This window comes from Pyxicephalus adspersus, chromosome 12 (assembly GCF_032062135.1).
Source record: "Pyxicephalus adspersus chromosome 12, UCB_Pads_2.0, whole genome shotgun sequence".
NCBI lineage: Eukaryota > Metazoa > Chordata > Amphibia > Anura > Pyxicephalidae > Pyxicephalus > Pyxicephalus adspersus.
The window spans coordinates 21,392,297-21,408,039 of record NC_092869.1 but is presented as its reverse complement, the minus strand read 5'-3'; the positions used below and the strand labels follow the sequence as shown (position 1 = coordinate 21,408,039).

General features: G+C 36.2%; 1 protein-coding gene across 7 annotated transcripts in view; it reads right to left on the bottom strand.

Annotated features, from left to right (window-relative positions):
- The window catches only part of CDIN1 (CDAN1 interacting nuclease 1), a 217,221-nt gene that overhangs the window by 81,901 nt on the left and 119,577 nt on the right, over nucleotides 1-15,743 (bottom strand). For all 7 annotated transcript variants that reach the window (XM_072428036.1, XM_072428039.1, XM_072428038.1 and 4 more), the window contains 2 exons: nucleotides 8,562-8,627; nucleotides 7,961-8,066 (listed from right to left, as the gene is read on the bottom strand). In XM_072428036.1, coding sequence (XP_072284137.1) covers nucleotides 7,961-8,066; nucleotides 8,562-8,627 — 172 coding nt within the window. The remainder of the gene's footprint in view (nucleotides 1-7,960; nucleotides 8,067-8,561; nucleotides 8,628-15,743) is intronic.

The following is a 15,743-nucleotide window of genomic DNA, read 5'->3' as shown; positions in this document are numbered from 1 at the left end:
ACATGAAATAGTGAAGGAAAAATACAGCATTTGCATCATCAACTGGCCTACATCTTCCGACGGCCAAGCCTGAAGACTAGATAGAATGTGACGGCTTAATCGCACTTAGCCAGTCAATGAGAGGTCTACATACTGTAGGTGTATTAACCTTTTCCTAATATAAAAACATTGAACAATTAAGCTATATCCTTTATTTAGGGAGAAAAATACATTTTGAGTAAATACAGAATTTGTTTTATTCTAACCAGTATGCCTAAATTCACTTAAGAATTAATATATTAACCACCTAGACCTTTCACTGATGACTAGATTTCTGTATCAAAAGCGGTACACTGTTTTTCATGAATTTTTTTTTTTAAATTGTAGACTTGTAACTTACAGAAGTATGTCCGAACAAGGGTCTAGTAGATATCATGAATATAAAAAAAAGTTTGAAAGACACAATCATGTAAAAAAAAAAAATTACTTTTAATAAAATTAAATAAAAAACACAAAAATCAGCCTAAACAAGAATACATAAATAAATCAAAAATACTGAAAATGCAATAATTCGGTATACTGTATAGTAATATATTTTTCTAAAACACCTCCTTAGTGTGGTAAATTTTAAAACAGAGTCCAACGTCACATACCTATAGACAAAACCACATAAATATATTTTGTATTATTTTGTATTGGATTGGATACAGGATTTTGTATTGAATCCAGTAGAAAATATTTGAATTTCCCACTACGACCCCCATCGACGGGCGCATGCACGGACATCATCAGGAATCGCCGAGGGACGCGTACAGGAATGCCGGGTGTTCTAAATCTTTCCGAACTTCCGTACTTCCATGCAAAAAGTGTTAAATTTTTTGCATGGAAATTTATTTTAGATTGTAGGCTATAATTCACCGAATTACTCAATAATTACTTATAATTCACCGAATTACAACAAATTACCGCATAACTCACCGAAATATGTCCAAAATTTTATAAAACATAAAAAAAAAAATCTTTAAAAAAAGTCTTTAAAAAAAATAGTAATGTAATGTAATGTATATGTACAGTAGCTTTTATAATATATATATATAATACAAATATATATATATTATATAAAGATTTCTTTGTATTGGACTCAATACAGCTTTTTTGTATTGAGCTCAATACAAAGTTATTTGAATTTCCCGCCTCCCGCACCGACGCATGCAGCGACGTCACCGGGAAACCCCGGACATGGTCACTGCACTCGCCGGGAGAAGAAGGAAGAGAGAAGACGTGTCCGGAGAAGCTGCGGGGACGGGGTAAGTATATTCTTACAGTTGTAATCCGATTGTCATACAATGTATGACAATCGGATTGCAATATAATGTTTGTTTAACCACCTGAGAAAAGTTCGGGTTTTGCAAGTGTTTTTACCCCGAACCAAGGTCAGGTTTAACGGCTGGGTGGTTAATATTAATATTTATTGATATTTTAAATGTGCCCAAAAATAAACGTCTAAATGTTAGTAAAATAAACCAAATAAACCTACCTATATTGAATGTTTTAATTGTCATACAATTACAAATATTTTTCAACCATGTTGATCACTTGAATTTAACATTAACTGTCATTGCTGAAAATAGAATTAGAAACTAAAAAGAACAATTTTTACAGTTTAGTTGATCAAGCCTGCAGTGTTTCATTAATTTGATGCAGCCAGTGAAAATAAAAGTGACAATAGTAACAAAACAAGACAAACTATGAAAACAATGTATTGGGCACATATGTTACGGGACCTTAACAACACTGATCTGTTAAACCAAAAGACAATCGCATACATGGACTGGTGTGGTTTTCACAGTAATTTGCAGTTTAAAATGTTTAAAGGAACCTGAAAAATATTTGTTTAAAATCATCTAAAAACCCAGCTAAATGTTGGTAAGCCTTGGTTTTATAGTAGTGAAACTGAAAACATCAAAAAAAAAAAAACAAAAAAAAAACTAAAGATTATCCCTACATCCCTGCACCATAAATGGTGATATGCTGGAGTCTTACTTAAATGTCTAGCCTGAAAATTATGCCTGAACTTTGCAAACCAGGTTAAATTGATCACACTGATTCTGTCTGGACTATCATCTGGTTATTCCCTCCTCTAATATATCCAAAAAAGTAGTGTCAGTGAATGGTGTAAAGAATCAGTTGAAGAAACAGACATCTTTAAATAACCAGCCCTTCTTCTTGCATGTAAGTCAGAAACTGCATTCACAAGTTCATTAACAAAACTATTCTGTAGAGTGATCTTTACTGTATCAGGTCTGCAGACAGAGGCCCCTTTAGGATTCCACCAATGCAGTCAGGGTCAGAACTGTTGAGCGTGGCAGGACTGCATCACAACATGTCAACCAGCTGACGTACTGTGACATGAAGGCTGACCTTTGGTGGCCTGGCCCAGGCAGCCTGTGGAGAGCTCTGAACTGTCTGTGCATGACCAGCCTGTCCCACTCCACACCTGACAGATCACAGGATGCCTAAGCTTCATATTTTGGAAAATAGAAAAATAATAGTAAAATACCCCATGTTTAAATCTTATTTGTTTATTTTCATAATGCTAAGAAAATGCAACATTTTCCATAAAAAGTGTACCAAACCAAACCCCAAAACCCAGGCATTCTGGTGTTATATATGTATCATAATTTAACATACTTTTAAATATAAACATTTGTGTAAAAAATTCTACCCTTTATTAGTTGAAATTGTATTGACATTACTGTGACCCTTTCATCTATTAGACAGGGACTCACCAAATGTTCTAACACCAAAATATAGTTAGGTCAGTAAAACCTGATCTATTTCACCCTCCAATATAAAATAAATAATGATCATTCAGGAATCAGCCTTTTGTAAGTACCATGAACCGTATACAGTATTCTTCTTGTCTATGTCATCAGGCTATAAGTCAGAAAGGGATTGTTTTCAGCTGGGCTGTAAAACTTGTTTAATTGCAAAGGTATGGAGATACCTTTGCTGGGATACCCTGTCACTTGCAAAAAGTGCTATCCCTAGTGCTTATGTTTAAGTTTTATACCTGTTTTTCATACTTTATCTCACTAAAACCATGGACAGATCACATATGAGAAGTGTGGAATTCACCCCCCATACACTAGTACAGGGGTCAGTAAACTTTTTTGGCTACTAGACCATTTAAGGAGGTCATGGCTCCGGGGGTAGCAAGAAACTGGACAGCATAAAAAGACTCTAAAGCCCCTTCAGACTTGCAGTCAAAAGCCACTCCCAGATGCCCCTATTCAACTATGACGCATTTTCAGTGTTACTTTTAGTGTTTGTGGTACAGTTAGGTGCATTTGTTTATCTAGAGAAGAAAGCGCAAGTGCACGGTCAGAAGAGACAAGAGTCGCTTCTAGGAAACTTGCTGCAAATCACTGTAGCTGTGTGCAAACAAGTACACAAAATGATTCATAGCTCCTCCTTTTCATATAAACTGGCTTGGTGGGAAGCAAGGTTGATTTAGAACAGTCACCACAAATCTGAAAATATTAATTTGTATTTATATAGCACCTACATTTTAAGAATAGCTTTACAAAGTCTAATGTCATGAAATCACCCTAAAGCTTCACCTGCTCGTTAAAAATGTGAATGCAAAATATTAATATACTATTTATCATATTTACATTTTTTTACTGAAAAACAGAAAAGGAAATATATACAAAAACCATGGCATGTTACACAGTTTCTCAGTACATTCTCTTCTGGCATGCCTATAAATTCAGAAATGTATTTCTTTAAATAAAGAATCATATTGAGAAATGCACAGTTGACACCTACAACAGTTACATTTCTGTCCCAGTCTATTTAACTACAGCCTTCACCAATAAATACTTCTATCACTTAGAATATATAATTATTTTATTAATCTGAAGAAATTTACCCTGAATGTTAGAAACAGAAAACAATACAAGGCAACTAGGAAAGAAAATGCAATAATGAAAAAATCTAGTAGAGATAGCAAAGAATTTGTGCTTTTACACACTGTAACCCCCAGAAGTAGCGAGAGGTGAAATGTAATTCCAGGTGTAATGATTCCCTAGCCATAGCATTGACCTGCGGCTCCAAGTGAGAGAAGAGCCAGGAATATCTGAGTACCCACAGAGGATATACATTTACACTACAAACAGACCACTTTTCTTGATCAATTCCTCCTTATCACTCTGCAAACACAATGAAATTGGAAGTTACAGTCCCTACTGAGCGGTGAAATAAAGCCGCTTTTCAAAGCTTGGCCTAAGCGTACAAGCCTCAAGCTTGCCTCGATGAGGGACTCCTTCCAACAGATGCAGCAGGCTGATTGAAGTAGGAACGTTCCTTCTAGTCATGACACAGACACTGGAAACATTTCAAATGAGTGGACATTACTATTACTGTAGCACACGCTATCCTACAGCTGTCAAAATTCATCACGGTTACCAAAGCCAGGAAGAAAGTTAACATTTACATACAGAGGGCTTGTACACATGGACAAAAATCTCAATAATGCTGTCTACAGCATGGAGTTTTGACATGATAACCATTCCATTACTAAGGTTCTTATAAAGCTTATAAAATTGGAAGAATTGTTATCATGGTACTTTTTCCACCCCAGAAACCTTAAAAGAAACTATGAAATAGAATGAAGTGTTCTGCCAGTTAGCATTTTCTCTGAGGAATATTAAAAGAAAAAAGTGGACTCCTAAAACAAACTTTGCAAGCAATAAACAAAATTCCATTATTTGATCACTGCACATTTACAGTGATCGGGATTTGCAATTAGCCTACAGTTCACTATAAACATAGCTATATACCACAGACTGTGGATGTCCATGCTGGAAAGCTCCCAGGAGCTGGGAAGGGCCGCACGACAATGGTTGAATGGAGGATCAAGATAAGTATTTTTCCATCACTCATGGGGTTGGGGAAACCAACCAAAAGAACTAACACACATTAAGTGATTTATGATTTTATACAGGTAAAAATAGGCAAGAAAATCTCTGGATTTAAACAAATAAATGCCTACACTTTTACATGGACATTCAAATCAAGGTAAACCAAGTTTAAATGCTTGCATATTGTAGTCTGAGCATGGCCTTGATGATACTTCAATGCCCAGTCTCTCATCAACAGGGCAATGAGAATGCTTGAGTGCTCTTAATTACTGCAAATGAAGTTTACCTTATGGTGAGGAGCAAAGACATTACCAACCAGCAATAACTACACCAGCTTCCTAATATGAAAATAGTTACAGTGTTGGCAGACGTCCTGTTAGGCTGTCAAAGGGCTCATAGTGAGATAGTGACTTAAAAACTCTATATACAGTCACAATACTTTTGATATTTTGATATTACATTTTTGCACTTTATTTGTAGTGAATTTCATGATTTCCTGCAGGGTTGTGCATGTATATGCAGGAGGTAGGACTTACTGTAAACAGAAATGTAAACAGGGTCTGCTGAAATCCATTGATCTGGAATGCTATATTCTTTCTTCTGCGTTTTAGGCATGCTTTTAAGAACCTACAATCTCAGATATTGAAATCAAACATAGAAATTACTGAAACAACTAGAAACTTTAATTAAAGTGGTTTCCAATTTTCTGGACAACAGCAGCTAGAAAATTAAAATGGGACAGGCTAAATCTACTTTGTTGAATTTTTCTTTCAAATGCATTTGAATGTGAGTTGCAAATGTGTTTTTACACACATTCCCATTTATCCAAGAAAGATGTACTCTACTCGAATCTGCACAAGTAGGACTTTTTTTAATACTGCATTATAAGGTTGAGAAAAAACTCACATAAACCAGTTGTTACTTTTTGTGTTAAGTTATTTACACACATCAGATAGTAGTTGCCTGAAACTAATGGTGATGCTTATCGTGAGTAAAAATCTAAAATGTGTACAGAGATCCCCAAAATCTATTCATTAATCTGCCAATCTTCCTCCCTCTAGCCTCTCAATTAAACTTAATATCGCTGTGTGTTCATCTTTCACTGCAAATCACAAAAGATTTTTTCCAGTGACAATCAACTGACATCCATCTGACCTCTGTACAATGCTTTAGACAGTACAGCTAGCATTTGTCTGACTAGCTGTACAATTGTTACTGCTTAGCTGCAGCTCACATAAATGACATGGTCATTGGCTGTCATAGAAAAGTACCCAGCTTGGTAAACAGAGGCCACCCCAGCATTCACTTAAAGCGTACCTAAACTTGAAAATTTAATTTTACAAAAAAGGATAGACGACCCTTTTTCATATAAAGTAAAAATCATATATTTTTTTTAAGTGCAACACCCTTTAAAAAAAAAAAATAAAACAAAAAAGGGTGCACCACCGACCCTTTTAGTTTTTACTGTTGTGGTGATCAAGACTGAATGGGAGCACAGAGCCTCCTTGCATACCTATGCCACACATCCCGGAAGGCTCTTGGCTGCTCCTTCCGAGATCTCGGGCATGCACAGAAGGGGCATTTTCTTCACTAAGGGAAATGAGATGCCCATCTCATGCATGCACAGCAGGATTAGCTCTTTTTTCCCCTTTGCAGTGGGCTGTGTCACCCAACCTCGCACCTACGCAGTGTAGAAAGAAGACTGTAGAAGACAGAAGAGGTTGGCACCCAGTGCTTCTTTCGTGCTGGAACCAAAAAAAAAAAAAAAATCCCAGGATGGCGTGGGACCAGATTGAGGAAAGCGCTATTGAGGAATCTGTGGAATTAAAAGTAAGTATGTGTGTTTTTTTTTCCACTTTAGTTCCACTTTACATTCACACTGCAAATTCTACAGATAGAAAGATTTCAGAATCCAGAATCTGTGTGTAATTAGGAAAATTTCCATTTACTTCATGTGAGGAAAATCCCCTCCAGATTCCACTGGAACAAGTGTCTCCATTGGAAGACTTCCATTTATTCCCGTTCTGGTGGCAACTCATAACATAGGATTTCCCCTTACTTTTATTTATCGCGACAAGCTAAAAATCACGCTAAAATATCACTCTACCAAAATCAATTACAAAAAAATTATAGTTACATAGTAAGTCAGATGAAAAAAGAAATAAGTCTATCAAGTTCAACCCCTAAGGAAAAAAAAATATCCCAGATATAAAACCCTATAGACATAGTTGATCAGAGTTAACACAATATATCTGCTTGAACAAGTAACAATTGAAAGGAAAAGATAAAACAAAAATAGCTCTCATACAATTGGCTTAAATCAACAGGGCCAAGGACGACATCACTTAAAATAAAAATAGTAATAATTGAAAAGAGCAAAATTTTACTGCCTAGAAAATGGTCATGCCTATAAAAAGAAACCTGTACGGAGACATACCTGAAGATTCGACATATACTAGTTGCATAGATCTAATAGCTTCAAAGCATTGCAATAAGGCAACTAACATTTTTTAGAAGAAAAGGTAATCATTGAAAGCCTCCATGGTCCGTTACTACAGACTCCTTAATGTTTAAGTTTTTAAGGTACACTTTGTAGGAAAAGATTTTTTTTAATAGGGGGATCACTCATTGGTTTCACAATTAGTACCAAGCCTAATTTTTGTTTGGCCCTGTACACTTTTGCACTGAGAAAAGTCTTTTAGGCTCTACAGAAAGAATGTGAGTTCATACAATTCTATTCAATATATTACCAATAAATTCCTCACATATCTCAGGGCTTCAAAGAACCTCAGATCATAAAAGCATGACTAGGGAAAGGATTCATTAGGCCCAACTGATATTGGTACCTCTGTGGTTGTTGATTATTATGAGAACATTTGCAACAGGGTTGCAACAAGTCTGCATTGTCAACAGCATCACCCAAATGGTAATCACACACATTAGAATTTGATTGCATAGCCGTGTAACACAGAGGCAGCCCAATATACTTTAGACAGGCTCACATAATACACAGCGTATGCGTGTGTGGCCAGCTTCAGTGTATACCAAAGACTAACCTGTTCCAGTAGCTCCAGAATTGCTCCTGCAGATACATGTGGTGACTGCTCTCATCACCAAATGAGGCTTTACTTTCAATCCAGTGAACAACATGTCCATCCACAGCTGTAGAGAAAACAGAAAGGAAATATATAGGTAAAAGTTTATTTCAATAGAGTTTGTAAAACTGAAATGTAATCTGCTTGTATTTTGCCTTCTGAAGTTCCTCATTTCCCGCTGTTTTATCATATATCATTCAGAAAAGATGATAAATTTACTAAGCATTTGTACTACTCTATACAATGGGGGCAAACTGTGTACAGTTGAAGAGGGCTGTGAGGTGGTGTACATAGCTTCCTGAAAACAGGAAGCTGTGGTAACACACCCAACTTTATAAAGAAAAAAAATTTGCTATATGAAACCCACCTAAAAGAAATGTATATATGAAAACCAGGAAAAAAAACAAACAATAACTTCATATATTAACAACAATTCAATACAGATATTTATTAAAGGTAAATGAACAAAAGCACATTGTGAGTAAAGCTTGAAAGATAAAGGTAAAGGTAAAGCAATGTGATGAAAGATAAAGGATAAGGTAAAGCAATGTGATGCACTTACCTACTGGAACTTCCAGAATAAAGTCTGGTGTTTTATCATAACCCTTCAGACGCAGCTGGTCTTCATCTACAAACAAGAACAGGAACATGCTTGTAAATACATGACACTTTCCTCTGTAGCCAATATAGTTACAAATGTTTTAAATCTTGCACGGAAATTTATGAAGGGAAAGAAGGCATGGAAATCAGGCTGCCTAATGATCCCACTGCTTTACCTAAGGTATGGTGCTTCTGACAGAGCGCTAAAGATATTGTCGGTACCAGGCATAAAGGCCTATGAAAGGCCCAAAGAGTCCTATTGATCCTTTACACAAAGGTAAAGTAAACCTCAAGAAACACATAGTTGATATAAAAAGTGTACACACTCCTATGAAAATCCAAGGTTTTTGTGATGAAAAAAAAAATGCAACGACAATAAATCTTTTTTTTAAACTTTTTCCACCTTTAATGTGACCTATTTAGCTGTACAATTCAATTAAAAAAACAAACAAATCTGTTAGGGGAAAAAGACCCCAAGCATATTTACATCCAAAGGAAATAAATAATTTCTTCACCAGAAAAAATAAGCCCAGCCAGAGTCCAGAACTAAAGCTAAAAGAAAATCTGTGGGGTGACCTGAAGTGGGCTATGCATCAGAAATGCCCTTGCAATTTGACAGATTTGGAGTACTTTTGTAAGGAAGAGTTGGCAAATATTGCCAATGAAGAAAAGAAATAAGGAGTGGCTTTTTGAAGGCAACATTCAAAGACAAGGTGTTTTATTAAATGTTGAAAAAGTGGACCCCTGACTAAACAAAGTCCACCTGTGCTATACAAAGAATAGTATATTCAAAAACAATAAATTGTACAACAAAATACAATATTGTCCATTAGTCCCTAATGCGTTTTGCCCATTGGCTTCTTCAGGGGATGTTTTTTGGAGACTAATACTAGACAAGACCAGAATCATATAAATTCAAGGAAGAAGTAAGTTAACGGTATAAATTAAAAACTCAACATAATTAAATATCAAAATAGGCATTAAGGAACAACTTCCTGATAATCATTGTTAGTATCAGCGTGCCAATGATTTATCTATCAAATACTTTGTTTTCTTATTAAGGTATAAGAGCATACTATCACATTTAAACATTATCAAATCAGCATATCAAAAACTTCTATTTGGAACATTCAAAATTGAAAACACTTTCATGGTGTAGAGGAAACATCTCAAAAGATTTACTGTTTGAATCTACCATATTTAACACTGGTTATAAAATGTAAGAATGCCAGTATATAACTTACTTGTATTTTGGAAGTGGATAAGGTGCAGAAACAACTTTGTTAAGTGATGATTTAAGTATTCTGGCATTGGTAGGATGTTGGGATTTCTGCTTGGTTAGCAGAAAAGTAAGTGTGTATGTAGAGATGTTGAGGTACTCACTGCATAGATTTTATGACCAATCAGGTGATATTCCGAAGAAAGTAGGGTTTTTTAAACATAGTGTCGCTGTGAAGGGTACAAAGGAGGTAAATATATATCTCCTTTCTGGAAACCCAGAACCACATAATAATATAGGATATACCTGTGAACCACATTAACCTATCTGCCACATCATATTTTTCATGTATTTGACTAGGTATTCTGTGTATCCCATGCAATATATATATTTCACATTGTACAATATGTATATGACGTATATTTTTAAATTCTAGAGAATAAACACACATGGTAAACAATTTCTCACTACCTTTTTTGTAGTCCCCCCCTCTGTTTCAGCCTTACGAGGGACGGGGGGACACCCGCCAATTTTGGCGGCTCATGTTCTACTCCTTTTTGGTGAATGTGGGACTACCTCCAGGTCCAACTACACCAATACACCAGGTTTAGCCACCCTGTTTTCTCACAAGGGTGACTAGGACCAGTGGGAGCATAGTCCTAGTACTAATAATATATTTTACAAATCCAATATAAAATCTATGTTCTTCATTCCCTACCTATATGTTTTGGTTACCTCACAACAACAATGTTCCCTAAAAAAACTATAACACTAGGGCATGCACAATAAGATTTCACATACGTGATCTGAATCCTATTATCTGTGTATAAATACACTGAGCAGAGCAAAAGAGCTCCCTCTCTGGCAACCAAATATATGTTTAGCACTTTTATTGTTGGTAGATCATTTTGACTTCATTTTAAAAGTAGCTCGCAAGCAAAAAAAGTTTGGACACCCCTGGTTTAGATTCTTCAGTAATGTTTTTTTGCTCTAGTTTTCTGGAAACCCATTGTGCAGATTTTCCCTCACGCATCCTCTCCTGGGGATCACTGTGTCTGGGACAGGAATAAATCTTCACCACAGGGACACAAATGACAGTAAAAATGTAATACCCTTTTTAACGTTGCATGTGTTCAAATCAGAAGGATGTCTTTTTACTTCATTGTCTTGGTGACTACTGTCACCCAGACAGAATATGAGGGTGGTGTCCAAAGCACAAGGCAATAAAAAAAACCCAAAAACTTTCTAAGCATTTTTCACAATACCAAAAATAAAACCATTTTTGTCTGGGGTTCTACTTGAAAATGATTGTTAGTAATATTATCTGGAAATAACTGCCATTCTATCATGCTGGACACAAGGAGCGCACAGCTACGATGGGGAATTGCTTTGGGACTGAGTGCAGACCTTACATGCAATAGGTTTCATTTACTCACAGATAGAGCAAAGTTGTGCTATGACTATACACAGCAAAGTGAAAGTTTTGCTTTAATGTCCCTTCCACAGTAGCACATACTTTTTCTACTTTACACCCAGGCATAGCAATGCATACAAAGTCCCCTTCTGCTCTTCTCAGTGCTTACACAGGAAAGAGGACAATCTCCCAATCACTACTGTTATCACACGGGGCACAAGGTTTCCTTTCCTTGCCCTGGCAATTGTTCAGAGCAACAAAACAGCAAAAGTGAATATGTGATACTGGGGAGGGGGTCATTAAAGCAAACTTTTTGCTTTGCCTACCATGGACAAAGCACAAGTTTGGTTAAATGCAGATTATCTGTTCACTTTCCCAGTTAGTCAATTTTGACTTGACTTCGAATTGTGTTTAAAAAAGTAGCTTTTTTTAGCAACACCCAATATCTGCAAAAAATCAATGCAGTAACAACTGGTTTTTAATTTTACCACTGTATTATTTCACCTAGAGTAAACAATAATTCTCACAGAGAACGAACCTAGAAGTAAGGAAACTGAAGGACCCCAGTCTGGACAGAAGTATCATAGATTGACACAAAAATTTGGTAAAGCATTTTTTTTCAACTTATCAGCTAACATTTGCATTTACAAAGATAAAAAATGCATTGTGCCTGAACAATAACTGGAGCTGATGGGATAGAAGATCCAATCTTACAATTACAGGAACCCCTCCTGTCTGTGAACATCCTCTTCAAAGTAAATATATTAAAAACCTGGGCAATTCAAATGGCAAATGACAAAAACATCAATACTAAAATATTATCATCAGTAACAAATCCATGGCAAAATGATTAAATTCAGTCATTTAGGAATGAAAATTTATGTTAATCCTAACTTTTCCAGATACAACTGGGTTTAGCTTGCTTAACTTGTAACCTCAGCTGGTTCTTTAACATAATGGATTGCCACACTGTATGACAGTCAGACTTGGGAGGTGAGAGAACACAAGGCCAATATTAACAGTACAACACTAGCAACATTATCTAGCAAGTGTGTGCAAAGCATCCATAGACAGCAAAGCTTCTCTTTGACACTTGCAAGAAGACCATGTGAATAATGTTGCGTCCATGATGGACAGAGTGTAATTAAAAAATTGTGATAAGGACGGACATTTTATTTATTGCAGAAGAAACACCCCCCCACTTTCTGCAATAAGGGACCTGCTTGGTTGCAAACTGTTTTTTTTTAAGTTTAGCTGCACTTTTAACAATCAGTGCAATACATAAAACACACAATGGTATTAAAATTACAATAAACACAAACATACCATACATCAGTCCAACATCTTGGGTATGCATTTTTATTGGTCATAGTTTTTCCAATAAGAAAGTTATCGATGGCAGATGTACAGAAAACACAACACAGAAAAATGCTATATAAATGCACTGGCCTCTTTATTGGTTTTACCTTGCCATTATCAGGTTGTACTCCATTTTGCCTTTAGAACTGCCATGTTTATTTGTGACATAGAGTTACCAAAGTGCTGGAAACATTCCTTATGGACAAGGGGCCTGATTATATTAAAGCTCTCCGAGGCTGGAGAGGATACACTTTCATCAGGGAACCTGGGTGATCCAGCAAACCTGAAATGGATTTGGTCCAGGATTGAAAACATTTGCTAACAAATAACAAATGACAAATCCATTCAAGGTCTGGATCACCCAGTTTCACTGATGAATGATGCATATATATATATAAATCTATATATCTCTTTTAATTAATTCTCATATAACCTTACCAAAGTTACAACTTAGTTAGAACTTAGTTGGTTATTACAGCATTACATTTTTAATTCTATTCCTGTCTACAGCTCTGAAACATGTTGATTTTGATATTTCTGAACAATTTATTGTCAAGGGCTGTACTGTCCTGGTAAATGCATGCTTGGAATTTGAAGAAGGATGGTAATTGGAAGTTTAATTATACATAGTATCTATTTTCCCTTCTCCTCTGCATACGGTATCATGAAGTGAGCAGAAAAGCCCTCAATATGTCATAACATATTGCCCTTGCCTTCTGAAACCCAGGAGAGAACTATAGCATTTTGTAAAGACCTATTACAGGCACTGCTTTATGTCACCATCCAACCCTAACTAATGACTTAGATGTGTAACAGAGAAGGTTGTGTGGTCCTCTCCTAACACCTGCTGAGATGCTGACAAGGGCCTTTCTAGTGCTCTGTTTCACCTTTGATTAGAATTAATGACAGTTCCCTGAGGTTGTAGGCTTCCTCCCCATCCATCTATTAGGCCACAACAAGGAATATACAAACACTTTTTGCTTATCACACCAATGTAAATAGAAAAATAGCCTGGAAGGATTGACCATTGCAGAAAAATAAAAAAAAATAAAAACTTTTCCTTCAACCATGGTTGGGAGTTACATCATCTGAACTAGCCAATGAAGATGATTGAGGATTAGAAGAAGCTGCAGTTAGAGAGCTTGCGGACATTGCATTGCTGGAGCACAGGTAAGCATGCTCCCCCTTTGAGAACATTTAGAAAAAAAATCTAGCTAAAGTTCACCTTCCCTTTTCAGAGTCTACTACCTTATAATAAAAAAAAATACATTCACCCATGATAGTCCTTGGGAGTTTTGATAAATCAGGCCCAATGGATCAACATGATAGACAGGCAACTAGTGACAGTAATTACAGATAGTTAGAAGCCTTTCTATTTCCTCCGTGCAGGTTTAGGTATAGGAGGACAAGCCACTGGTACACCCCCGTATCATAGGTCAACAACAGAGGGGTTTTGAAAGAAGGAAAAAAATCATAAATGAGAAAGTGGCAGGAAAACAATGATTGGTTTGTTTACAAATAAACAGATATAGTTTCTTATATGCAAGAATACTATATCTGCTCTTATATTTCACGTTATCCTTGTAAACACTGTTACATCTAATTTGACAACTTACTACCTAATAGAACAGAGGCAACCAACAGACTAAGAATGTATTTGTTCATTCAAAACATTTTTCAAAACTAAAAATATTATTGGAAATAGCTACAAATAAGCCTCCATTTCTCATTTTTTTTTTGTTTTAGGAATAGAGACAACAAGGTTTGAGTAAAAGTTGCCTAACAGCCCATATGCAAGTTCCCTAGTTCCCTACATATACTGTAACTAACTTTAAGCCCTTTCTACATTTCTGCTGTTCAACTGGGAAAAGGAATTGATGGAAGGGGAGGAAACAAGGGTGAGATTATCTTTCCCTATGACATTTGAATGCAGACTCTTCATTGACCTATAAAAGCATAAGCATATACCCAGAAGGTCTGAAGCTTACATCTCATGGATTAAGTGAGAAAGTATATTCTGCTGAATCTTGAAATTGCATCAAGTAGAACTAGGTATTGTGGAAAGTCTCTTCTGTCCCATGTATAGAGGCCAAAGCATTTTCCACTACCATGATCTCAATATTCTTACGGAATCAGAGACTGATGAAAAGTGGATCCTGCTTTCTACACATCAGAGGTACATATGACCTTACAGCATTGCCAATGCATTTTACCACCTAACTACAGTATGCCTTCAGAAATTGGTTACTGTGATGTTAGAGAAAAAACTCCATAGGGTCCAGAATGGTAATATCTGTGAATCTGCTGCATAATCTCTCTGACCTTTGCGCAAAAGTGTCAGAGTCTTGGGCATGACCAAAGGATATGCAGTAATGTACCTCTATTTGCCTCACCAGCAGAAACCCCAGGAAATATTGTATGCAGACAGGTGTCCTGTACCATCACGTCAAAATCTTATAGCCAAGCTTTTGGTATTTGCTTCAGATAGAGGAGTGAGAGCAATGATGCAAAATCTCTGGGGGTCAGGGAGTGTAATACCTAGATCTGTTTTCCAGGCCCTAAAATAGGTGGGGCATGTAAAAGGTGCAACTTTTCAGAAAGAGTATGAATAGTTTTGAAGAACACTATACTTTTTTATAGTGTTTAATTCAATAGGACAAAACCAGATCCAGGAAAAAAAACTAACTCAAAAAGTAATACCTGACAGAATTGTATTAGACATTTGGAAACCCAGCACTGGTCTAGAGATGACAGTAATGAGTTACTACAGAAAATATCCCACAGCTGCCATTTCTTTGCATGTACCTCTGGTTTTGCAAGACCCAAGTGTAGCTCTTATCTCATGACAGAAAAAGTAATACTGTAGTACATATTAAAGCATTTTCTTTCAGTTACTTATTCTATAAAATATTAATTACATGCCAGCAAGGGTGTGCTGTTTATACAGTGTATTAGATAACAGAGTTCCTGCTTGCTCCTAAATCAATAAAAGCCTGCTCAGCATCAATCATCCTGAACTCCTTCCTTTACTATATTCACATACTATGATAATCATTTCCCCTCATTCATTCAACCCACCTAAAGCCTGCGCATGTCAGGCAAACCTGATATATTCATTAAAGCCAGTAGAGGGTATTGTTACATTTTCCCTT